The sequence below is a fragment of the Nomascus leucogenys genome, chromosome X (assembly GCF_006542625.1).
Source record: "Nomascus leucogenys isolate Asia chromosome X, Asia_NLE_v1, whole genome shotgun sequence".
Taxonomy (NCBI): domain Eukaryota; kingdom Metazoa; phylum Chordata; class Mammalia; order Primates; family Hylobatidae; genus Nomascus; species Nomascus leucogenys.
The window spans coordinates 121912671-121940099 of NC_044406.1; the positions used below are offsets into that span (position 1 = coordinate 121912671).

The window sequence follows — 27429 nt, forward strand, 5'->3', positions numbered from 1 at the left end:
TCTGCTGGTGCTTCTTGGGTGGGGAGCAGAAGGCATCTCCTTAGGCCAGGCCTCCAGCTGTCTCTCAGAGGGGGATGGATGTGGGGGCATCCCCCTACCAATGTCTCTTGGCTTCCACTTGTCTCCGGACAGGAAAGGAATATCTTGGGCTAGTTTTCGTAGACTTGGCCACCTGCTGCTGGACAGTCCCTTTTTCTTGTTTCCCCTGCCTGCCTTCATGTCTCTGGGTGAGGGAGGAGAATCTCAGTACTGCAGGGACAAAGAGACTTCCTGGATCAGGCCACTTGCTATTACTGGCTCCCTTTTTCCTCTTATGCCTACTTGCCTTGGTTTTTCTGAGTGGGCAAGGAAAACCTTGGGTTGGCAAAAACAATAGTCTTCCCAGACTGGGTTATGTTCAGCCAGTGTTTTTTGGTGGAGAGGGGAGATTCAGGCCTGGTAGGGAAGGAGAGTGCTTCTCTTAGTTGCTTATTGTTAGCAAGGTGCCCAGTCAGTCCCCCTTGCTGGAGTATCCCACTTGCCTGAAGTTGTCAGAGGGACTCCCATTTGATCCAGAAGGGGAATGAGCCTACTTGGACTGATTTCTGTTGCTAGATTGGGGATTAGGAAGCATAGGGCCTGGGCCGCATTTTTATGTTGGGTTTGGTGAGGGGGAGAAGATAACTGCCACTATGTTGTTCCTTTACTCTTGGGGTCCCAAACCAGTTTGTTTTATTCTTAGCACCTTTCATAGTTCTCCTTTGGTTGTCTCTTACACCATTTCCAGGATTTATAGTTGTACCTTTTGGGGAGGATCAGGGAAAAGTGGATCTATGCCATCTTGTTCAGTTGAGAAGTCTGCATTTGCTTTTAACATCAGTTCTTGGGCAGTAAAAGCTCTTGAGTGTGTATGCGTAGACAGATAGTGTGCAACAAAATGACAGAGATAATATCACTGGCATTGTAACTACCTTACTCACTTACAACATTTTCTTTTCTGAGAAGGACAGGCATTAAATTCAATGGAGATAAGTGTGCCATTTAGGATAAAAAAAATCCCTACCACATATAGGGAAAAGAGAAAGATTGATGAAGCAGAAGTAAAGTGAACCTCAATCATTAGAAATGATAGGTGCACAGAAAGTCTGAATTACTGAATTTAAGAAAAACAAAAGTATGTACAGATTAAGACAATAAGGTCACCAATAAACAAATTAAGTTATAAAAGAAATTTATATTCAGTATCAGCCTACATTATACAAAATGAACTTGAATGTTCAAGATCATTTTCAATGCCAACCCATTGTAATTAACTAGACTTAAGGTTTATAGGAATCTTTAATTCCAATGGATCCTGATTCTAAAAAGCTACTGATTGTTTGATTGAATTGTCTTTATCTGGGATATGAATGATTATTCAAGGCAGATATTATATCAGGGAATGTCCATAATTTGGGATCCCCAATGAGTTTTGATTCCTGGGCCAGCAAAGTCTCCTTGATGTTTTAGTTTAGCATTGCAATGCTGTCCTCTAAAGTTTGTTTCACTGTTTTGGGTGATTGCTGTTTCTTGCAGTGTTGAGCACTTGCAGAACTTGGCATTTAGTATCTAACTTTGTTTCTCCTTGGTACCTTCCGAAAAAGTCTCTTTCTTTCTTTGTTTCTCCTTGGATTGGGGTGTTTCCATGTAAATTGAGGGCATACATTTATGAGTGCTGGATAATTGAGGCATTGCTACATACTGTCTAATTTCTTCTCTAAATCTTTCATCTGTGAAAATCTCATCTCAACACTGCCCTTCTCTGGGCCTCATCTGTAAATGAAAGGATTGAATATAATCTCCAAGTCCTGGCTCTAAAATTCTGGGATTTTAATGAATGAAGACTTAGTCTTTATTAATACAGACTTTAGAGGAAAAATTTGATACAGCAGTCCTTCTGGAAGAAACCTTGCATCTGAAAGGTTTAATGGAAGGTTTGCTGAAATATACAAACCCAGGCTTTAGGTTAAAATGGAACAATGTAAGACGCATTATTTCTTGAGATCTCTGGTACTTAAAATGCCACCTGCTTGGCAATTTAGCTCAACTCATTTGTTTTTATCTTTCTAAATCTTATATTCCTCCTTGAGATGCTTACTGGAAGTGTTAATAACAATTGCTACATCTATGGCTCAGCCCTCTCTGATAAAATACCATGTCTAACTCCCATTCCCCGTCTTCTAAAAGAGTTTTCCACTACTTATGGATTACTCCAATAGTGCTCTTTGAATGCTGCATCAAAGAAGGTAACTTAGACTTTTATGGTATTTAGTGTTTTATTGTTTTCCTAAAAAGTGAATGCAGTTCAGTCATTAACCTTTTGTAAAGGAGAGGGAATTGTGAACTCTTCTCTCAACAATTAGTGCATTCATAGAGTGATTTCAGGCTCTAGGATGCCACACTCCTCAAATGTGCTAGAAGTGACACTTTCACAGAGGTTTGCTAAGCCAGTTGGCTGGTGTAAACCCATCTACAAAATTGGAAACGAAGATCCTGACAATTCTCCTTTCACGTGAAGTTATGGACAAATTTGAAAGCATAAAGCTTGAAATACACATTTGGCTGCTGAAATATACCAGTTTCTTGATAAGGCCTAACATAATGTGCATCTGTGATAATTGGAAAAATGTCATAAAATTAAGTGAAAAAGTACTTTTTATATAGCTTTGACTTTTCCCCTTATAAACGTGTGTACTTTTATCAACTCATCTATACAGTCAATTGGAGGATTGTTATTCATTCTACTTGCTAATGACCACAAAATCCTGAAGAGCATCCTACACACACCTCAAAATTTCTGGATATGCAAATTATAAGTAATTTTAATGCTCAAGACAGTGAAACAAATCAGTAGATTGTCTACTACCACAATTATTCCTACATCATAGGTAATATGCTTCTCAAATGGATAAATTCAAAATACTAATTTTGCTAAGGTAAACATGGATGTTTGGGTGATTTCAATTGGAGAAAGATCATGACTCAGTCTTGAATTTTACTATGTACCATTTTCACTTGGATATTCACTATCATCCTAAATTCCACTTATCCACGTCTGAACTGGGTGTTTTTCTTCTGAGTGAGGCTGCCTTCCCAATTTTTCTGTTTTTATGAATATTACCACTATTCTCCGAGTTGCCCAGAAGCAAACTTTGAGTTCTCTGAGATTTCTCTGTCTTCTTTATCTCTTAAACCTCTTTGTTATTATACCCTGTCAATTCTTACTTTCCAGTAGATATAGGGATAGGAATCTTCACACTGCCCTCACATCATTCCAAGACTTATTCAGTTATTCAATTAGCTTACAAATAGATACTAAACATCTACCATGTGCCAGGCACTGGGATAGACACTAAAGATACAATGATGGGCAACAAAAGATGAGGACTCTGTCTATGTGGTCTAGCGAGGAAGAGAGACATTAAAAATTACATGCAAACAAAGGTAAATATCCAACTATGATGCATTACATGAAGAAGAGGTATGAGGTGTCATAAGAGTCTAAAATAGATTGGTGTGAGCTAGTCATGAAAGTCAGGGAAGGTAGGCTTCCCTGAAGAGGTGATGCATGAGCTGAGAACTGAAGGATTGGCAGAAGTTAATCAGATGAGGAAGGTTGGGAAGAACATTCTAAGTAGAGGTTACAGCAAATGCAATGGTCTTGTAGTGGGAAAGAACCTGCCAAGTATTAGAGAACTAAAAAGAGGAAGAGTAAAAAAAAAACAGAGGGGACTTAGCACAAATTGAGACTGAAGAGACAGAGAGGGACCAAATCATGCATAGCTTTATATGCTTTATTAAGAAAAAATTTTCTTTTTATCCTATGAGGAATAGAAAGCAACTAAAGAGAGCTCAGTGTGTGGGGGGGCGGGGGGCGGGGAGGAAGGGGATCAGGTTGGCACTTAAAAATATCATTTTGGTTGTATTATGGAACAGATTAGAGGGGGTCCAAGAGTAGTGGCAGACAATTCAGTTGGGAGGCTACTGCAGTAGTCCAAGTGAAAGATGATGGTGACTGGTTAGGGTGGTAAGTGATGGAGATAGAGATAAGCTGGGGTGAGCCAAGAGATATTTAGGAGCTATGATCAATAGGACAAGATTATGGACTGGCTATGGCAGGTGAGAGAGAGAATGAAGGAGACAGAGGGAGAGAGAGAGAGAGTTGGAGCTTGCATAATTTAATGTATGATAGTGTAGGGCCAGTCACTGAAGGAATACCAGAAGAGGACCCAGTTTGGAGAGAAGCTAATGAGTTCAAGTTGGAGAATGTTGAGTTTGAGGTGTTAATGAGATATCCAAGAAATGATATCAAGTAAACAATTGGTTATATAAATGTGGAGCTCAAAATAGAGATCTGGTCAAGAGATATAACTGAGATTTGTCTGTGTATAGGTGTAAATTGAAATCATAGGTGTAGAGAAACTATACAGCCAAATGAGAAGAGGTCCTGGGACAAAGCCTTGGTTGGGTAAAATAGGATGAGTCTAAAAATGAGTGGACAGAGAAGTAGGAGAAAACGCAGGAGTGTGTTGTGTAATGGAAAGCAATGAAAAGAGGATTTTCAACTCATTACTTCTACTAAATAAGTGTTAATTTGGGAGTTCCAGATTAAAACATTTTCAATCTAGTGTTTAAGTGATCATAGAAGTTTGACCAAGTGAAAGTCAACTGTTTTTTGAGCACTTACCCTGTATAAGAAGCTATGCTAAGTGTTTTATGCACATTAACTGACTTAATCTCATAACGATTTTATAGAATAGGTGTTATTACAATCCTCATATTATAGATGAGGAAACTGAAGCACAGAGAGGTTAAGCAACTAGTCCAAGGTTATGTAATGGATGTGAAAGTGATGGAGCCAGCATTTAAAACTAATCCATTTGAATCTAAGGTTGATTTTTCTTTTTGGAATATTTTAAACTACACAATTCAATTTCTTTAATAGATATAGGACTATTCAAGTTATCTGTTTCTTCTTAACTGAGTTCTTATAGCTGTATCTTTCAAGGAATTGTATCCTTTCCCAAAGCTAATCTTCTTAATCAATGCACTACTGTGGCATGCATCCCTCTTTCAGGAATGTTTATATATTTTATGAAGATACTATGAAATGGATGTCTTCCTACCAGTTACTCAACCAGGGTGTTATGAGTGCCATATAGAGATCTTAGAGAGTAGAAAATTATCTTAAGGAAAATCAAGTGATCAAGTGATTTGATTATATCTGTGATACTTTCTTACAAAATGAAAAGAAATTATAGAGCTCTTTCTAATTGTCTCTAATTTCCAAAGCTGAATCCAAAATAACACATTCTTTCTGATTTTTTTAGTTGTTCCTGAAAATATGACAATTCAAGAAAAAATTACAACTGCTTCACAACAGATAGATATGACCACTCCTTCCCAAATTACTGGAGTAAAACCACAAAAGACTGCACATTCCTCTACACTGTTGTCTCAAAGCATACCTATATTTGCAACTGATTACACAACCATATCATATTCCAATACAACATCTCCACCTCTGGAAACAATGACTGCACAAAAAATCTTAAAGACACCGGTAGATGAGACAGCTACATTTACAGTAGATGTTTTATCAACTTCATCAGCCATCTCTCTGCCTACCCAGAGTATATCCATAGACAATACTACCAATTCCATGAAAAAAACAAAATCTCCATCTTCAGAAAGCACAAAGACAACAAAAATGGCTGAAGCCTTGGCTACTGAAATCTTTCAACCACCTACACCTTCTAATTTCCTATCCACATCCAGATTTACCAAGAATTCAGTTGTATCTACAACTTCAACAATTAAATCTCAGTCGGCTGTTACGAAAACATCTTTATTTTCAACTATTGAGTCAACATCTATGTCTAAAACACCTTGTCTCAAACAAAAATCCACAAATACTGGGGCACTCCCTATCTCCACAGCTGGCCAGGAGTTCATTGAATCTACAGCTGCCGAAACTGTACCTTGGTTTACAGTGGAAAAGACTTTACCTGCATCTACTCATGTTGGGACTGCATCAGCATTCCCACCTGAGCCTGTGCTCATCTCCACAGCTGCTCCAGTAGATTCTGTATTTCCTAGAAACCAGACAGCATCTCCATTGGCAACAACTGATATGAAAATAGCATTTACAGTCCATTCATTGACTCTCCCAACTAGGCTTATTGAGATCACACCTGCCCCAAGGACAGCTGAAACAGAGTTGACATCTACAAATTTTCAGGATGTCTCTTTACCCAGAGTGGAAGATGTCGTGTCTACTTCCATGTCTAAAGAGACCTCCTCTAAGACCCTTTCTTTCTTAACATCCTTTTCATTTACTGGGACTGAGAGTGTACAGACAGTTATAGATGCTGAAGCTACACGTACAGCCTTAACTCCTGAAATCACACTTGCATCTACAGCGGCTGAAACTATGCTTTCCTCCACAATCACAGGACGAGTTTACACCCAGAATACACCTACAGCTGATGGACATGTGCTTACTTTGATTTCCACAAGATCAGCTTCCACATCTAAGGCAACTGAGTCAGGTCCCATATCCACAACTGATGAAGCTGCCCATCTGTTCTCCAGCAATGAGACCATTTGGACTTCCAGGCCAGACCAGACCCTGCTGACATCTATGAACACAACCACCATACTCACATTTGTGCCTAATGAAAATTTTACATCAGCATTTCATGAGAGTACTACTCATACAGAACATTTATCCGCAACTACCAATATCACCCCACTGAAAGCATCTGCAGAGGGCAAAGGTACCACTACCAATGATGCTACTACAGCCGGACATACAACAGCTGTATCCAAATTGACATCACCATGGTTTGCTAATTTCTCCATAGTTTCTGGAACCACATCCATAACCAATATGCCTGAATTTAAACTTACCACTTTACTACTAAAAACAATACCTATGTCTACAAAACCTGCAAATAAACTTCCTTTGACGCCAAGGGAGACTGTTGTTCCATCAGTAGATATAATATCTACTCTTGCTTACATTCAACCAAAGTTTTCTACTGAGGAAAGTGCTTCTGAGACCACACAAACAGAAATGAGTGGTGCAATTGTATTTGGAGACACAACGACCCCTGTACCAAGGTCAGCAACAACACAAAGATTAAATGCCACTGTGACAAGAAAAGAAGCAACTTCCCATTATCTTATGGGAAAATCAACTACAGCAGCAGTGGCTGAGGTTTCTCCATTTTCAACAATGCTGGAAGTGACAGATGAATCAGCACAAATGATGACAGCTTCTGTCACTGTTTCCTCTTTTCCTGATATAGAAAAGCTAAGTACCCCATTGGATAATAAAACTGCAACAACTGAGGTGAGAGAAAGTTGGCTTTTGACAAAATTGGTGAAAACCACACCTAGGAGTTCATACAATGAAATGACAGAAATGTTTAATTTTAACCACACCTATGTAGCACATTGGACTTCAGAGCCATCTGAGGGAATTTCAGCTGGATCTCCCACTTCTGGGAGCACACATATATTCAGTGAACCCATGGGTGCTTCTACCACAAGGATGTCAGAAACCAGTTTCCCCACTACCCCTACAGACAGGACAGCTACGTCCTTGTCTGATGGTTTCTTACCTCCACAGCCTACAGCTGCTTATTCCTCAGCAACCCCTATGCCTGTTACACATATGTTCTCATTGCCAGTTAATGGCAGTTCTGTGGTGGCTGAGGAGACTGAGGTTACCATGTCTGAGCCTTCTACACTGGCCAGGGCTTTTTCTACATCTGTGCTCTCAGATGTCTCAAATCTATCGTCAACTACAATGACCACAGCATTGGTGCCACCTTTGGATCAGACTGCTTCCACAACCAGTGATATTGTGCCTACCCATGGAGACGTGATTCGTACCACTTCAGAGGCCACAGTAATCTCTGTCAGGAAGACATCCATGGCAGTTCCTTCTCTGACAGAAACACCATTTCCTTCACTGAGACTCTCCACTCCAGTGACAGCTAAGGCTAAGACCACCCTTTTCTCTACCTCAGTTGATACAGTAACCCCATCTACACACACTCTTGTCTGCTCAAAACCTCCCCCTGACAACATTCCTCCTGCGTCCTCCACTCATGTGATCTCAACTACGTCTACACCAGAAGCAACTCAACCCATATCTCAAGTAGAAGAGACTTCTACCTATGCTCTCAGCTTCCCATATACTTTCAGTGGTGGTGGAGATGTTGCCAGCTTGGCTACTGGCACCACAGAGACCTCTGTTGTTGATGAGACCACACCCTCACACATCTCTGCCAATAAGTTTACTACTTCGGTAAACAGTCACATTTCTCCGTCTGCCACACATCGTGTACACACACCAGTGTCCATCCAGTTGGTGACTAGCACCTCTATCTTATCTTCCGACAAAGACCAGATGACCATATCCCTGGGAAAAACCCCTAGAACTATGGAGGTGACAGAAATGTCCCCATCAAAGAATGCTTTTATTTCATACTCCCGGGGTATTCCATGTTTGGAAATGACAGATACAGGATTTCCTGAGACCACAAAAATTTCCAGTCACCAAACACATTCGCCTTCAGAGATTCCACTTGGGATTCCCTCTGATGGAAATTTGGCTTCATCTCCCACTTCCGGAAGCACACAGATTACACCTACCTTGACCTCAAGTAACACAGTAGGTGTTCACATTCCAGAAATGTCTACCAGTCTTGGGAAAGCAGCTCTCCCCTCACAAGCTCTGACAATCACCACTTTTTTGTCTCCTGAAAAGGAAAGCACGAGTGCCCTTCCAGCATATACTCCCAGGACCATGGAAATGATAGTAAACTCCACCTATGTGACTCACTCTGTCTCATATGGCCAGGATACTTCATTTGTAGATACCACAACTTCCAGCTCAGCAAGAATATCAAATCCTATGGACATCAATACAACTTTTTCACACTTGCATTCACTTAGGACACAACCTGAGGTGACTTCCGTTGCCTCTTTCATTTCTGAAAGCACACAGACTTTCCCTGAGTCCTTGTCTCTTTCCACAGCTGGACTATATAATGACAGTTTTACAGTTCTCTCCGACAGGATCACTACAGCCTTTTCTGTTCCAAGTGTACCTACAATGCTTCTTAGAGAATCCTCTATGGCAACGTCCGCTCCTATTTACCAGATGTCCTCATTGCCAGTTAATGTAACTGCCTTCACCTCCAAAAAAGTTTCTGACACTCCCCCAATACTGATAACTAAATCTTCTAAAACAATGCATCCAGGTTGTTTGAAAAGTCCCTGTACAGCCACTTCTGGGCCTATGTCTGAGATGTCCTCAATGCCAGTTAATAACTCTGCTTTCACACCTGCAACAGTCTCTTCTGACACTTCCACAATATTTGGGTTATTCTCTACTTTACTGTCTTCAGTTACCCCCAGGACTACTATGACCATGCAAACATCTACATTGGATGTCACACCTGTGACATATGCTGGGCCTACTTCAAAAAACAAAATGGTTTCCTCTGCATTCACTACAGAAATGATAGAGGCACCTTCCAGGATCACACCTACAACCTTTCTCTCTCCAACAGAGCCAACTTTGCCCTTTGTAAAAACCGTTCCCACCACTATTATGGCTGGGATAGTGACTCCATTTGTAGGCACCACTGCCTTCTCTCTACTCAGTTCTAAGAACACTGGAGCTATTTCCTCCATTCCAAAGACCACATTTTCACCATTTCTATCAGCAATTCAACAGTCATCACAAGAAGATGAGGCTACAACTTTGGGCATATTATCTGGGATTACTAACAGGTCCCTATCTACTGTGAACAGTGGCACAGGGGTAGCTCTCACAAATACTTATTCCAGAATCACTGTTCCTGAAAATATGCTTTCACCTACTCATGCAGATAGTCTCCATACTTCCTTCAATATTCAGGTTTCCCCATCTCTGACTAGCTTTAAGAGTGCTTCTGGATCCACAAAAAATGTTAAAACGACCACCAATTACCTTTCTTCTAATACTAGAAAGATGACTTCCTTGTTAGAAAAGACTTCCTTAACAAACCATGCCACATCTTTGAATACCCCTGTTTCATACCCTTCATGGACCCCATCCAGTGCAACTCCACCCTCTTTGACATCATTTCTTTATTCACCTCATAGTACTGAAGCTGAGATCTCTACTCCAAAGACCTCTCCTCCTCCCACATCCCAAATGGTTGAATTTCCAGTTCTGGGAACAAGAATGACATCTAGTAATACCCAACCTCTGCTTATGACTTCCTGGAACATACCCACAGCTGAAGGTTCTCAGTTTCCAATTTCCACCGCTATTCATGTACCTACATCCAATGAGATGGAAACAGAGGCTCTACACCTTGTTCCTGGGCCTTTGTCAACATTCACAGCCTCTCAGACTGGTCTAGTATCTAAAGATGTCATGGCAATGTCATCAATTCGTACGTCAGAAATTCTTCCTAACCATGGGCTTTCTGAGAACCCTTCATTATCAACATCTTTAAGAGCTATCACTACCACATTGGCTGACGTTAAGCACACATTTGAGAAAATGACCACATCTGTAACTCCTGGGACCACACTCCCATCAGTTCTTTCTGGTGCCACTTCAGGATCTGTAATTTCAAAGGCTACTACTTCACCCATTCTGACATGGCTCTTATCTAGTCTCCCTTCTGGCTCCCCTCCAGCAACTGTATCTAATGCCCCTCATGTTATGACTTCCTCTACAGTAGAGGTGTCAAAATCAACATTTCTGACAACTGACATGATGTCAGCGCATCCATTCACTAACTTGACAACACTACCCTCTGCTACCATGAGCACCATACTCACCCAAACCATTCCTACACCTACACTGGGTGGTATCACTACTGGCTTCCCAACTTCTCTCCCTATGTCTATAAATGTCACAGATGACATTGTGTACATTTCCACACACTCTGAGGCATCCTCCAGAACCACAATAACTGCCAACCCCAGGACTGTGCCTCATCCTTCATCCTTCAGCAGAAAGACTATGTCACTTTCTACAACTGACCACACTCTATCTGTTGGTTCCGTGCCTCTGCCTAGCTCTACAATAACATCTTCATGGAGCAGAATTCCAGCCGCATCATCACCCTCTACTTTAATTATTCCTAGGCCCACACTGGACTCCCTTCTAAATATAATGACTACTACATCCACTGTTCCTGGAGCCTCATTTCCACTCATATCCACTGGGGTGACATATCCTTTTACAGCAACTGTGTCTTCACCAATATCGTCCTTTTTTGAGACGACTTGGCTGGACTCCACACCTTCCTTTCTATTTACGGAAGCATCGACTTCGCCTATTGCCACCAAGTCCACAGGTACTGCTCCATAATGCATGTGGTGTAGCCCCAACAGAATTCATGCACTATGGGTCATGTGTTCTCCTAAGTGGCCCATTGTTGGAAGGCAGAAAAGAATGAAGAAGGGTGCAGGTGTTTCTTATCTCCTTCAGACAATGGGTACAGTGAGTACCTTGTCCAAATACAAAATTCTCTAGCCATCTTTCTTGTCTTTGCTTTACTGAAATATAATGTAAATGTATATTTTCACTCAGCATGACAATTTCTAAGCCTACTTTCTCCACCCGTTTTATTCTTGACGGTCTGACTCTGATTCTGCCAATGTGCACATGGACTACGAACCTCACCCCTTCCCAGTAAGAGAATCATATGGCCTTAGGTCTGAGCATGCTGACCACACACCAGAAAACACCAGAAAAAACACCAGAAGATATCTTATCTTGCCTTTTGGATTCCTTTTTGCAGGTCTCAGCCTTCTCCAATCCCTACCTGCAGCTGGCTAGGAGTGCTTGTCCAAGGCCAGGGAATATTTGGCTTCCATATTGTTCAAATTTTGAATGTTCCTGCAACTTTTAACATTCTACAATAGAAATTTGATAGGATACACAAGAGCAAAAGGGAAAAAAGGAGAGAAAAACCTAAAGCAGAAAGCAAGGCACAGGAAGAAAAAAACAGTTATTTTCACACGGAAAGTGATCTTCTGAGATAATGTTCAGTTTAGCCGTTGAGCGGACTGAAAGTCTGTTGGCCAATGAGAGTGGATAATTGGTGGGATTTGTGGAGTGTCTGTCAACTAGAAATCAAGGAAGTGCCCAAATAATTAAAGCAAAATTGGGATGGTAACATCCTGTTCTGCTTTTTGATATGGAGCCAAAAGTGTTGGTTCTTGACCTTGGAGTTAAATTAAGCTAAGTTCAGGCATGAGACATGATTATTTGGTTTACTTTAAAACAGAGAACACTTTTCACCAAATTTACAGAAGTCAAATTTCTTGAACTAAATGAATAAAATTAACCTCCTTATTTTTAGTTACAGTTTCTTTCTACAATGTTGAAATGAGCTTCTCTGTCTTTGTTGAAGAGCCAAGGATCCCTATTACCAGTGTTATAAATGAATTTACGGAAAATTGGGTAAAATAATCTTTTGCATATTTATGGCATATATAAATATATGTGAATATATACATGTATATATATGACAGAGTATATTAAAACTAGGCTTTACTTTTTTCTACCAATAATAAATTTCACAGCTAAGTAGTTTTGATTTTTTTTTTTTTTTGCTGCAAATCTGTCTACTCTGTAAGCAACATCATGAGAATGTATGCAATCTCTCTTTCACAGTGCCAATGCTGAAAGCTTTTATGGAACGTTATTATTTTCATTTGTTGAGATCTGTACATTTCCCTTTAGTGACACAAATTCTGAGTCTTTGCCAAATTTTCCTATTTGGGGGAAGTGGGAGAGCAGTGATAACAAAATGTATACTTAAATACAATGGTATTTAAGTATTATTGTTTTCTGCATTTTATCTTTTTCTTTTTCCAACACAATGAATGTTTTACTTATCCTTAATTTTTTTCTTGATATGACTAATACATACTCTCTGTAACAAAATCAGACATTGACATCAAAAACCCAGAAAGTAAATGTCCTCTCTAATACTGCTCTGTGCATTAACTCCTCTTAATAGTTTAAGGTACATTCTTTTAGATTTTTTTCTGTGCATATTATAACATTGATGCATGTGTGTTCTTTTAAAAAATAATTGTAATTGTACTAGTTATGCTATTTTTCAACTTGCTCCCCCTCCTCTGCACTTAACCATGTATCTTTGCACATATTCATGCTGGTAAATATAAATCATACACTCTAACAGATGCGTAGGATTTCACTACATGGTTGTAGTATAGCTTTTTTTTTTTAATCCATTGGTGGACATTTAAGTTGTTTCTATCTTTTTCTCTATTTAGAAACAATGCTGGGCTGGGCACTGTGGCTCATGCTTGTAATCCTAGCACTTTGAGAGGCTGAGGCAAAAGGATTGCGTGAGCCAAGGAATTTGAGACTAGCCTGGGCAACATGGCGAGACCTTGTCTTCTTTAAAAAAAAAAAGAAGTTTAAGAAAGAAACAATGCTGAAAACAATTCCCTAGAAATAAATTTTAGGGCACTTAAGTATTTTTATAGGATAAATTCCTGGAATTGGAATCAGTAGATGAAAAGATGTGAACCTTTCACATTTAAGTAGCTGTCACTAAATGGCCTCCCAGATAGGTGACACCAACTTGCACCATCTCCCAACAGCAAATAATCATATCTGTTTCCCTTCTTTCCCTGTCAGCACTCATTTTCAAGTGTCTATGGCTTGGTTATAAATCCTTGAAAGTGGGTGGGTGTGTCTTCTCAGGCTACCATAACAAGATACCACAGACTGGGTGGCTTAAACAACAGACGTTTATTTTCTCACAGTTCTGGAATCTGGAAGTCTAAGATTAAGGTGCTGGCGGAGTTAGTTTCTGGTGAGGCCTCGCTCCTTGGTTTGCAGATGGCCATCTTCTTAACTGTGTCCTCACATGGTCTTTCCTCTGTGCATACGCATCCCTGGTCTCTCTTTTTCTTCTTATAAGGACACTGGTCCTATTGGAGTAGGGCTCCACTTTTATGATCTTATTTAACCTTACATCCCCAAAGTCCTTATCTCTGAATATAACCACATTGGGGTTAGGGCTTCAACATTTGAGTTTTGGAAAGACACAATTCAGCCCATAACAGTAGGTAAAATGTAAATTGAAAAACTTAATGGAGCAGATGGAAATGTTGAGCCAGCTGAAATAATGAGTGCAGCTTAATGATCACACCATCCCAGGTGATTTTGCTGAGTTAAACTAGAGGAGCAGAATACTAAAACTGAGTTTTTTTTTTTTTGTCTTGTACAGTTGAATTCTATATTTCAGAACAGTGAATTTTCTCTTGCTAATCTGGAAACCCAAATTAAAAGCAGGTACGTGAATGACATTTACTGTGGGTCAAAGGGCAATTTGAGGGCATTTTGGGTCTGTTCCTATCTGGAGGGGATGTCCTATGTTTATGTCTGAGATTTAGGGCTGCCACATTTTTAGTTGCATTTTCCTTCCTGAGTAGGTTCTTTTTGGCATGAGGAAAAAAATTGTATTCCTATTGTAGGGTATAAAGCTAATGGGAGAACAAAACAAAAGAAAATCAATAGGGGAAGTCGTGCAGTTAGACTGAGTTACCTCTAATGCCCCTTTCATCTCTAAGATTCTATGAATCTGTGACTTATACAAAAATCATACCTTGAAGTGCTGTGTATGGACAATGCACGAGGATTTATAAGGCCTTTTATTTTGGAATGATTCACTTTCAGAAAAGAAAAATTCCAAAGTGAACTTGAAATGTCTAAAGCAAGAATGTTGACTAATCCAAGATTTGCTTGGGGCACAAATTTCAAAAGGTGATTGCAGTGAAATGGGCAGGCACTGAGTAGTATCATGGAAGCTATGGCAAAGGCAATTGCTCACCTGAGAAGTATTTCCTGTATTCTTTCCCTGCACATATACTAGTCCTCTGTAAAGGGACACCCCGCAGAAGCTCTTTGAAAAATAGGCATGGCTCTGTTAAGCCATGGCAAACTGATTTTTAAAACATAAAATGCTACTGCCTGTCTTCTGTACGTTGGGACTTTGGTTTCTCTTACATATCCAGGTATTAATTATTAATCAAGTATTAATTCATATAAGTATTAATAGGTTCAAGAAAATTCATATAAATGAATGGAGGTAAATCTATGGTAGGTTATTGTCTTAGTCAGTTTTGAGTTACTATAACAAAAATGCTATAGACTAGGTGGCTTAAGCCACAGAAATTTATTGCTCACAGTTCCGGAGGCTGGGAAGTACAAGATCAAGGTGTTGGCAGGTTCAGTGTCTGGTGATGGCCCTCTTCTTGCTGTGTCCTCAAGTGGCAGAAAGCAGAGAGACAGAAAGCTCTCCTGTCTCTTCTTATAAGGGTACTGTTTCAAAAAAATTCAAACTGTTTTTTTTCCTCTGTTGTCATACCAACACAACAATCAATATAGAAGACTTCTACTACCAAACGTGTGGGGATTTTCCCCCAACACACCAAGCAGCTGACACCAGCTGGTTGTTCTCTACTTCAATTCTATTCTGGTGCTATCCTCTCAAAAATAGCTTCAGATCTCACAGGTCCCCAAGACTGCCCCTCACCCCAGACACTAGTCAAAAGTCCAGGCCTCCAGAACTTCTGACTAATTGACTTCAACTTGGGGTTCCCGTGACCCACTCTTTGAGCTTGATTAATTTGCTAGAGCGGCTCACAGAACTCAGGGAAATACTTATGTGTATTGGTTTATTATAAAGGATACTTCAGAAGATACGAATGAAGAGATGTGTAAGGTGAGATAAGGGACAAGGGGAATGGAGCTTCTGTGATCTCCCTGGGTGCACCATCCTCCAGGAACCTCCATGTATTCAGCTCTTGGGAAGCTCTCCAAACCCAGTCTTCTTGGGATTTTATGGAAACATCATTATGTCAGCATTCCTTTCCCAAGTCTCATATGAGGCAAGACTCTTTCTGGAGAGGGTCTTAAGACTCACAATCAGAAAGGTGAAGAAAGATTAGAGTTCCGCCTTGGGGCAGGTGAAAGGAGGGTGGGAGAAGATCAGAGAGATTCTGTTTGCTGAAGCCAGCTTCTGAGGCCTAGCACACCTAACATTATAACAAAAGACTGTAACAAGGGCTATGGGAGTTATGAGCCAAGGACTGTGGATGAAAACATATGTGTACACACACACACACACACACACACACACACAGACACACATATAACACCCCAGGCACCGATCCCATTCATGAGATCTAATTACCCCTCAAAGGCCCCGTGATCTAATTACCCCTCAAAGGCCCCGCCTCTTAATATCATCACATTGGGATTGGACTTCAACATTGAATTTTGGGAGGACACAAACATTCACAACATTTAACCCACTAAAACAAAACTAGAGATGTCTGGGGGTATACAACATTCTTTTTAAAAACTGTGTCTATTATTTTTCCTTATTACAAAAGTAATATGTGACCACTGTAAAATCTTAGAGCTTTACAGAAATATATGTATATATATATATAACACGGACTGTAAAAATCTCTGAATACTTGCCTTCCCCCACCCCTCCAAGAACTCCTGTTAACAGCTTATTTTATTGATTTTTCTAGATTTGTTTTCACGCATTTACTAAGAGAATAAGATCCTCCTCTACATACTGTTTGACAACTTTCTTTTCATGCTTTATAATACATCATGTATGCCTTTTCAGGCCAATACATGCAGATATAGCTCATTTGTTTTAATAATTGTGCAGGATTCTTTTATATGGTATGCCATGATGTTTTCCTCCAATTATCTAATGATGGACACTTGAGTAATTTCCACTTGTATGTCTATTTTTATGCACTTTTGCTGGTACCATTATGGAATAGATTCCTGGATGCAAGGTTAATAAGTCAAAGGCTTGCCACCATTTTGGTATGCATATAATAAGCAAGCCCATTGGAAGCGTTCCTCTGGAGCCTCAGCATTATTTGAATTCCAGGCTGGGAGAAGTCTACTGTTCTGCCTCAGTGTTGCCTTTCTCCTGATCTTGTGCCCTGTGTACTTGGTACTATATTTCATTTTCCCATAATTTTGTAATGCTTTTGATACAGGGACATTTCAGAGGAAGAGATGGTCATGGATCGAGCTATTGTAAGTAATTTTTCAAAATGAATCTACTTGTGACCTATCCTATGCCTGATTAGATGTAAGTCAATAGCTCTTCCACCCAAGTGTATATTATCAGGCGAAGCTCTGTTGTGACAATTGGGGGTCAAATTACATTACTTCCTTTGGGATTGGCACAAAAAGCCATCAATAAAACCATCCCCTTCTTTTTTGAACTATCCCTGTGGCAGGTTTTTGAGGCACATTTTCTGGTCTACAGGGATTGTAAATGGTAAGTGAATTTCTTGGTTATAGATGTCTTGCAAAAAAAAACCTAGCTCTTCCAGGAGTGACACAATTGTTTGCAAGACTGGCATTCACACAATAAATCCACCCTCTATATGTCCAGATTTGAAGCCAGAGTGTGATAAAACTATCTCCCATCATCCTCGCCCCAATTCTCAGTTCTTGTTCCATTGCCTCAAAGCTTTACAACAGCACACTCTAAAATGAGTAGCAAGCACATAGCTTTCCAGGTATTTAAGTGTGAGGTAAGTATTTGATGATACAGAATACAATGAAGCCCACAGTACAGGGGCCAGAAGCAGTGACTCACACCTGTAATCCCAGAGATTTGGGAGGCTGAGGTTGGAGGATTGCTTGAGGCCAGGAGTTCAAGACCAGTCTGAGCAACATGGGGAGACCCCATCTCTACAAAAAATAATTTAAAAATATTAGCCGGTCACGGTGGTGCATTCCTGTAGTCCCAGCTACTGAGGAGGCTGAGGTGGGGGGATCACATGAGCCCAGATTTCAAGGCTGCACTACACTATGATTGCACCACTGCACTCCAGCCTAGGTGATAGAGCAAGGCTCTGTCTCAAAAAACAAACAAAAAAGTATAGTGCATAGTGCATTCCAAATTATCCACTATCATTAAAAATATTTTCTGTAAATAGCTGAGTCAGGAGTTTTGATGTATACACATTATAGCATGATCTAACTAAAATTCCTGTTAATAACAGGTGTAAAATCCTTTTGGTGATAATGTGGTCAAGCTGCCTGGGTTGGAACCCCTGCTTTTCCACTTCCTGACTATGAGACCTTGGGCAACTTAATTAACCTCTCTGTGCTGCAGTTTCCTCATCTGAAAGATGAGGACTGTTGGAAGGATAAAATGAGATAATCTATGTTAAGTGTTTAACACTGGGCTTAGAACATAGTAAATGTTTGATAATGTTTACAATTGTTAACAGCATGTTAATATCTAGATCCAGAAGGCTTAGATTCTGCTCCTAGTTCTGTGACTTGTCAACTGCGTGATACTGGGAAGACCATTTAACTTCTCTGTGACTCAGATTCCTCATGTAGCAAACAGGGTGACAATCCCTGCATTGCCCATCCTACAGGGTTGGTGTGAGGAGTAAACGCATTGATGTTTTTGAGGGTAGTTTGTAGATGGCAATGAGTTACATAAATATAAAGCATAATTATATAATTGTTGTTAACAATAAGCCCTGTACTCAGTTATGACATTTGTTTAAAGATTTCAGTGACTATATACTTTTCTTTTGCATTAGTTGGAACAGAGAGAAGGACAAGAAATGGCTACAATTTCCTATGTACCATACAGGTAGGAAGTAGGAACTGAGTTTATTAATAGCTGGCACATTTAGTTCTGATTTTCCTTCCATTTAATTCCGTATGTGCGGCCAGTTGGCCAGAGTTGTCAGAAGAAGATCAAAGTACCCAGTGATTATTTCACATATGCTGTAATTAAGCCCTTGCCTTCATGAAATATGTTGTTTCGGTTGGTCACGGCACAGGCTAGCAGCCAGCCTGCTGCCTCTTTGTAGTGAAGAGAAAATGGGGTGGTCATAATATGGGACGGGGGAGTGAAGTGTTTGTTGTGGTCAAAAAGGTCCACAAAATACTTGGCAGGGAAATTGGAAACAACAACAACATGCAAAGTAGCTTTGGTTCTGTTCAGACTCGTGGTCCAGCTCCTCCTGGAATGCTGGCTATTGTTGGTCTGTTTGATGCACATCAGGAAGAACATATAGACAAAAAAGGCCCATGAAGAGGTCTTTGAAATGGAGTAGAGGGTCTGTCGCAAGCAGGAGGAGAGGTTTAAAATGAAGACTCCTCTTCGGACTGGAAAGATGAAAGCTGAGAAGAGCTAGGCTCCAAAGGAAGGAGATAGGATGAGCAGGGACTTCACCAAATATAGATCAAGGGAGGAGCAGACATCACTTAGATTAGACATGGAGATAAGTTTTGAGCAAGTACAGGTATGTCCAACTTGCAACAGCTGGCAGGAAACTTAGCAAATGTCTTCTTCAAAAAGCCGTGTCTACAAATGGAAATGGAAAAAAGATATAGGTAAGTTTTTGCATCTGAAATGTGCTTCCTAATGGAATATTAGAGGAATTCAGAATATTTGAGGATCTTGCTGTAGAGGATAGAGGATGAAGTCAAGGACAGCTCTATCCTTTCATCAGTGATCTTTTAGTGGACATAAATACTGAGTGAGTCTTTGTGACCATGGGAAACGTTATTTCCCTGAGGCTGAGTTCCATCATCTGTATTATGGGAATAATAATAGCATTACCTCATACGGTCGTTGTGGGAATAAAGTGAATCAGAACATGTGGAGGAAGGGTTTCACAAATGTTAGCTACTATCATTATCATTATCATTATCATCATTATTACTTATTATAGAAATGAGCCTTCTTCAGAACACTTCTTTATAGACTAACTGAGCATCATATGCCTATTTGCCTGATTTCAGTAATGATGGGTAAATTGGAGACCAGAAGAATAAAAGGTTCTCTCTGAAATAATAAATCCTGAAAACCCCATCTTCTCTATTAATTATTACAAACTCTTAGAGAAATCTCAAGGCTAGCAATTGCAACACAATGCATATGTTACTGACCATTCTTTTGAAAATAGGTTTTGCATTGTCTGTTTTGGATAAGAGAAAATTTATCAGAACATTTCAGTATGCTGTCTTCCATCACTTCTTAAGATTGGCTGCTTAATAGCTGTAAAATGTTTGACATTTATGAACTACCAATTAAATCAGCTGTACAGAATTTCTGCATTGCAGGCCAAGTTGCACTCCCTTGACATAACTGCAACAATCTTTCTTTTTTATTCTGCTTTGTAGTTGTGTTTGTCAGGTCATCATAAAAGCCAGCTCTTCCTTAGCATCCTCTGAATTGATGAGCAAAATCAAAAGTAAAATACATGGCAACTTCACGCATGGAAACTTCACACAAGATCAATTGACGTTATTAGTAAACTGTGAACACGTTGCAGTGAAAAAACTAGGTAATTTTTTTGGGGGGGTGGATATTGCAGTATGAACTTACTCCTTTATTATAAAACTCATAATGCATACTTGGTTAAGGATTCTGAGTTCAGAAAGGAGAGAAGTCATCTTTATGTTTTTTTCCATATTCTTGGTACCCACTTGATCCGATGACCTTTCTACCTTTAAGAACTTATGGAAGAGCAGAATGCTGGAGGAGTTACCAGAGACTGCTGGTCAGCTCTGGATATTAGCAATGGTCAATCCGTCAGTGGAATGGGAGGATTTTCTCTCTTGCATAAATACCCAGAGACCTAAAGAGCTTCCTCATTAATACACAATAAATGCCCAATAGATATTTGCTAATTTATTGATTGATTCAGCCATCTTATTCATCTTGGCAAGCGATAAGGGAACTGTCCCAGATTTCTCTCATGGGGGCATTCTCTGATTAGCAAAGCTTTACTGGTAAAAGTGCAAGGCTGCCAGGCCACTCCACCTCATTCCCAGTGCAGCTTTGTTCCTTTTCCCCAATAGACTGCTGTAGAAATCATTGAGCTCACACAGCTCTAATGCCAGATAACACACACAGGCATTAGAGTGCACAATCCTTGGCAACAGACTAATTAAGTATCAGAGGGCAGCCTGTGATGGGTGCAGGGGTGTGAGTGAAATGGAGGGCAGAAACGTGTTGAAGCCACAGGCAGAGCCCAACATGTAAATGACACTAATGAATGTGTCCTAAGAATGAGAGGAAGGCACCTTTCACCCTCACTCAGAATGGAGACTGTGATAGCTGAGCAAAGCTGGCTGGGCCACTTCTCACAGCATTCTCTCAACACCTGAGGGAAATATTTCCAGAATCAGGGTCATGAAACCCAGTAAGTGCTCAGAAAAAATTGAGAATTTATCATATAGACTCAGCCCACGTCACATCTCCTTTCGTGTGACAGCAAAACCTTGCCTTAACAGCCCTATGTGGAAGTTTGCCCTGTCCCTCAGCACCAACATCAAAAACAGAGCTCTAGGCTGCGTGCAGTGGCTTACGCCTATAATCCCAGAACTTTGGGAGGGTGAGGAAGGAGGATCACTTAAGGTCAAGAGTTTGAGACCAGCCTGGGCAACAAAGCAAGACTCTGTCTCTACAAAAAATTAAAAAATTAGCTGGACATGGTGATGCATGCCTGTAGTGTCAGCTATTCAAGAGGCTGAGGCAGGGGGATCACTTGAGGCCAGGAGGTTGAGGCTGCAGTGAGCCATGATCACACCATTGCGCTCCAGACTGGGTGACAGAGTAAGACCTCATATAACAAACAAACAAACAAACAAAACAGAGCTCTCCTGTCTATATTGATCATGTCAGATACACTGAGTTTACTAAAACGAAATTCATCCCAGAGTCCATTAAGAAGGGGGCCAGAGAGAGAAGTTGGCCTATAGTCTCCTGTCTTTGGGCATAAAACTGATAACAGCGAGTATCTCAGAAGCTGGGCAATTGGTAGGTGGGAACTTTTGACTTTTGACTCTACACTCCACCATGTGGCTTGAAATTTTTCAATTCATATGTATTGTTTTAAAAACAAGACAGAACAATGTCAGGTGAGGTGGCTAATGTTTATAATCCCATATCTTTGGGTGGCTGAGGTGGGAGGATTGCTTGAGGCCAGGAGTTTGAGACCATCCTCTATAACACAGCAAGACACTGTCTGTACAAAAAATTTTAGAAAAACCTGTATCATCAATTGGTTGTTTCAATGAAAGGGACTAAATATGTGGTTATGCTGGGTGGTTTGTTATTTAAAAAAAAAAACTCCATATAATGATATTTTCAATAAGGCCTGGTCCAAATGGCTAGGTAGAAAAAGTTTTCTTTTTTACTTGCTGATCTTTACGTGCAGTGTAATAATGACATTCATAATAATATATAATATTATATTATTATATAGTAATAATAATAATGGATGTTCGTAATACTTTTAAGTGCCTCTTTAAAATGTGCATACATTTTCTCTGTAGAGCCTGGAAATTGCAAAGCCGATGAAACAGCCTCTAAATACAAAGGGACCTATAAGTGGCTATTAACCAACCCTACGGAGACAGCCCGAACTAGATGCATAAAAAATGAGGATGGAAATGCCACAAGATTCTGGTGTGTACAGGTCAAGTTCTAATTGCTGATTCAGATATACAAAGATCTGACTAATTGGGGACATGTTTCTATGTCATTTGTCTGAGCATGCTCCCTTCCTCCACCTCTAGTGCCAGTCTTTCTTTCTATTACCTTTTGGACCTGTTTAAACATATGCATGCAACATAATAAGAAAAATTTTAAAGGAGAAAAAAGATAAAAGTTACCCATCATCCCAGAAGAAAATTCAAGAAGACAAAAGAGAAAAAAGTCACCCATAACCCCACTGCCTGAACAAAGCTCTTTTTAGGTTGGCATATATTTTTTTCATCTAACCTTTCTCTGTATGTCTTTAAGTTTTATGTAGCAGTAATCACTGTCCTTGTATCAATAATGTAATTTACCATTTCATTCAATGGTTTATCAAACATTTTCCATGTTTTACATTTATTATCTTAATGTTCATTTCAAAAAACGACCTTGGAAACTTTCTCGTTGATGGGCTATAGTAATTTACTAAATCACTCTTCCATTGTTGACTTTATCATTTTCCTTTTTAAAATAATCAGCTCTCTTTTCTTACTCTCGGCTGTTCATGGTTTATGCCATTAACTTAAGTGGGCAAAACCAGAGGGGCAGCAGGTTTTGACAGAGGCTTAAAAGCACTCTTTTAGAAAGCAACATTAGGGGCTTTCCTTTTCCTCCCTGTGTCTAATCAGTCGGCAAGTCCTGCAGCTTTGACGGTCATAGTCAGAGCCCACATCTAGCCTTTCCTATCCAACCCCACTGCCACTACCCTGGTGCAAGCCCTTATTGCCCACTATTAGAGCGGTCTCCTTGCCATCTAACTTAACAGTACCCCTTACCCGCCTCCGCCAACTATATTCTACACTGCTGCCAGCATGATTTTCCTGAAGTATGGCTGCTATCATGCCACTGTCGTGCTCCAGCTCCACATTGCCTCAAGAATTAAGTCCAAACCCCTAAATATAGTCCTGACCATAGGCTTCCTCTCCTGCTGACTCACTCAGCATTCTCCCTCCCTTTATCACGCGCTCCAGTCAAAATGACCATTTGCTGTTCTGGGCTCAATAGGCGCTTCCTGGTGTCTCTTTCTCTGCCTGTGCTGTTTGCTCTTCTTGGGGTTGGGGGAAGAGATTTTTCTCTACCTCTGTCCTTTCAGCACACAGCTCAGCTCAAATGCTGAAAGTAACATCTCTTTCCTTGGTAGTTTGATAGATTCAGTTTTGTTTATACAGCATTTCATCTTATATTTGCCCTAAGTTTCGAGTAGTTACACTTGGAGTTTTAAACCCCCTAATTACAAGTTTCTTGAGGGAGGGATGAAGCCCTGCCCTGTTTGTGTGTGCTACCTATTACCATTCCTGGAACCGAATGGGTGCTCAATAAATGTGTTAGCTGACTTGAAATGAACTGGTTTGAATTGGGTGAGGCACAGGGGAGGGTGGATGATGAGGGCCAATGGGCTATCCAGGGCTCTATATTAATTGTCTTAAGTTAATATGCTGAGATAGAGACCACATTCCAACAGGAATTTCCCCTTAAAAGAGGAGTAAGAAGGGACAGTGAGAGGAAAGAGTCATGTCTAGAGGGCCAGAATCTCTGTCTGGACGCTTGGTCAGCAGGACAGTGCCATGCCCCATGCCCAGCTCCCTTACCTGTTTATACACTCCTCTTCCCCCTTCCCACATGTTGACCCTAGATTCACTTGCTCCCTAAGAGCAAAATTTCTTCTTTTCACAAAGAAGTACTGGGCTCCCACCTTTGCTATCTATGCCAGGAGGCTTGGGGCAGGCGAGGAGAAGGCATGCTAAGGATACACCCACCATTTGCTTTAAGACTATCTTTGCCTCATCCTCTGATGAGAAAGCTCTTTCCTCTCTTTTTCAGTTCAATCAGCATCAACACAGGCAAATCTCAGTGGGAAAAGCCAAAGCTTAAACAATGCAAATTGCTTCAAGAACTTCCTGACAAGATTGTGGATCTTGCTAATATTACCATAAGTGATGGTAAGATTGTTTTGTACATATAAGACAAATTATGGAACTTCAATTACTTTGCCTACTTGACCCCAAACCAGAGAGAGTATAGGCAAACCCCACTTAGGAAAATCTACCTTACGACAATCCAATTTCAGAACAAAGGTAATTAATGTTGGTGGAGGCGGTGGTGGGGCATGAGATGTTAGGACTATCAGTGTTTCTGTGATTTTTGTTTGTTTTTGCTACATATATATATATTTGAGATGGAGTTTCACTCTTGTTGCCCAGGCTGGAGTGCAACAGCGCGATCTTGGCTCACTGCAACCTCTGCCTCCTAGGTTCAAGCACTTCTCCTGCCTCAGCCTCCCTAGTAGCTGGGATTACAGGTGCCCACCACCACGCCCGGATGATTTTTTCTATTTTTAGCAGAGGCGGGGTTTCCCCATGTTGGCCAGGCTGGTCTCAAATTCCTAACCTCAAGTGATCCACCTGCCTCAGCCTCCCAAAGTACTCGGATTACAGGTGTGAGCCACCACGCCCTGCCTTATTTTACTTTTTTGGCTAATTATTGTTTTTATTTTATTTAAATTTTTAAAAAGTTTTAATAGGTAATACTTCACTGACTTCAATATTCAAAAAACAAAAAGGGTATGTGTAAAACATCTCCCTCCCACTGCTGACCTCAGCCATTCAGTTACTATCCACAGAGATATTTTATGGATCCATAATGAAATGTGTATACACATTTGTGTATGTGTATGTTGTATACACACATATACTTGCCCTCACTTTTTGTACACAAAGTGGAGCATGCTATACACACTATTCTTCACGTTGCTTTTTTCTCTTAACAATATATTGAAGAGATTATTATATCAGCATATAAAGAGTTTTCCCATTCTTTTTTCCCCCTCTGCATTGTATTATATATATCACAATAAATGTGCCACAATTTATTTAACCTGTTTCTTAAGGATTAGTATTTAGGTTGTCAGTAACATTTTTCTTTGAAAACAAGACTGTACAACTATTTTTGTGTTTTTTTCATTGTAGGGAAAATACTATAACATATTTAATAAAATTTTCACATTTTTGATAGTGTATAAGATGTTTTAGAGTTGGTATTGTCTAAGCAGCTGATATAGAAGGCTGCATTTCTTTCAAAAATACATTTGTAGACCATATTAGCTTTTATTTTTGTTTGTGACACTGTTAGCATAATTCATATTATTAGGTAAAAGAGATTCAAAATAAAGAGTACCTCTTTTAAAAAACCACTGCTTCAATGACTATTACATATATGTCACAATTTTGAGAAAGTAGGGGTATACCTAAAGCATAAATCCTTGAACGTGGAATTGCTGGGTCAATCATACTTTTGATGGTGTCAAAATGCTCTCTGTAATAGTTACAGCAATTTAGATTCCCACTTGCAAGTTATGAAAAGTACCTTTTTCGCAACTCCTTCATCAACACAGCATGTTTGTTATCAGACTTCTGGATCTTTTTGCGATATGATAAGCGGAAATTGATATCTCAATGTAGTTTACAAACTTTTTAATGGAGATATTCACATATCATAAAATTCGCTCATTTAATGCGTACAGTTTAGTGGGTTTTTAAAAGCATATTCACTTGATTGTGCAACCATCATCACTAATTCCAGAATGTTTCATCACCCCAAAAAGAAACCCTGTACCCATTAGCAGTCTCTCCATTTCTCCCCCACCCCAGCTCCTGGCAACCACTAATCTACTTTTTTGTCTCTACGAATTTTGCCATTTTGGGGCATTTCATGTTTCTGAGGTTCATCCAACGTTGTAGCATGTATCATTGCTTCATTCCTTTTTATGGATGCATTATATTCCATCATATAGATATACCACATTTTGCTTATTAATTCATCAGTTGATAGACATTTCTTTTCCATCTTTTGGCTACTATTAAAAATCTAGCTGTGCACATTTATGTACAGATTTTATGTAGACATATGTTTTCAATTTTCTCGAGTATACATTGAAGAGTAGAATTGCTAGGTCGTATAGTAACCCTATGATTAGCTTTTAGAGGAACTTCAAAACTGTTTTCCACAGCAGTTGTGCCATTCTACATCCCTGCCAACTCTGTATGAAGGTTCCAATTTCTTCACATCTTTGTAAACACATTACTATTGTCTGTCTTTTAGATTATGGCTGGTAATAATGCCCCCCAACACACCTTTATTCCTAATTTTAGTAATTTGTGTCTTCACTTTTTTTATCTTTGTCAGTCTAGCTAAAAGTTTTAAAATTTTGTTAATGTTTATAGACTTTATTTTTTAGAGCAGTTTTAGATTCACAGCAAAATTGAGTGGAAAGAACAGAGCTCCAGCATATGCCCTCCCCCAACCACATGCAGACTCCCCCACCATCAACATCCCCCACCAGAGTGGTATGTTTGTTACAATTGAATGTACACTGACACATCGTTATCACCAATAGTTCATAGTTTTACACTAGCGTTCACTCTTGCTGTTGTACATTCTGTGGGTTTGGACAAATGTATAATGACATAAATCCACCATTACAGTATCATATGGGATATTTTCACTGCTCTAAAAGTCCCCTATGCTCCACTTATTCATCCCTCCTTCCTCTCAACCCCTGGCAATCACTGATCTTTTTACTATCTCTGTGTTTTTGCTCTTTCCAGAAGGCCATATAGTTGGAATCTTGCAATATGCAGCCTTTTCAGATTGGCTTCTTTCACTTAGTTATGTGCATTTAAATTTCTTCCATGTGCCTTTTCATGGCTTGGCAGCTCATTTCTTTTTGGCACTGAATAATATTCCATTGTCTGGATGTACCACAGTTTATTTATTCATT

At 39.8% G+C, this 27429-nt stretch overlaps 1 protein-coding gene across 2 annotated transcripts in view; it reads left to right on the forward strand.

Annotated features, from left to right (window-relative positions):
• Positions 1–27429, forward strand: part of ADGRG4 (adhesion G protein-coupled receptor G4) — a 113095-nt gene that overhangs the window by 35995 nt on the left and 49671 nt on the right. For both annotated transcript variants that reach the window (XM_003272569.4, XM_030806815.1), the window contains 8 exons: positions 5349–11396; positions 12414–12508; positions 14316–14380; positions 17122–17161; positions 18697–18749; positions 20291–20454; positions 22451–22583; positions 24474–24592. In XM_003272569.4, the coding sequence (XP_003272617.2) occupies positions 5349–11396; positions 12414–12508; positions 14316–14380; positions 17122–17161; positions 18697–18749; positions 20291–20454; positions 22451–22583; positions 24474–24592 (6717 nt within the window). The remainder of the gene's footprint in view (positions 1–5348; positions 11397–12413; positions 12509–14315; positions 14381–17121; positions 17162–18696; positions 18750–20290; positions 20455–22450; positions 22584–24473; positions 24593–27429) is intronic.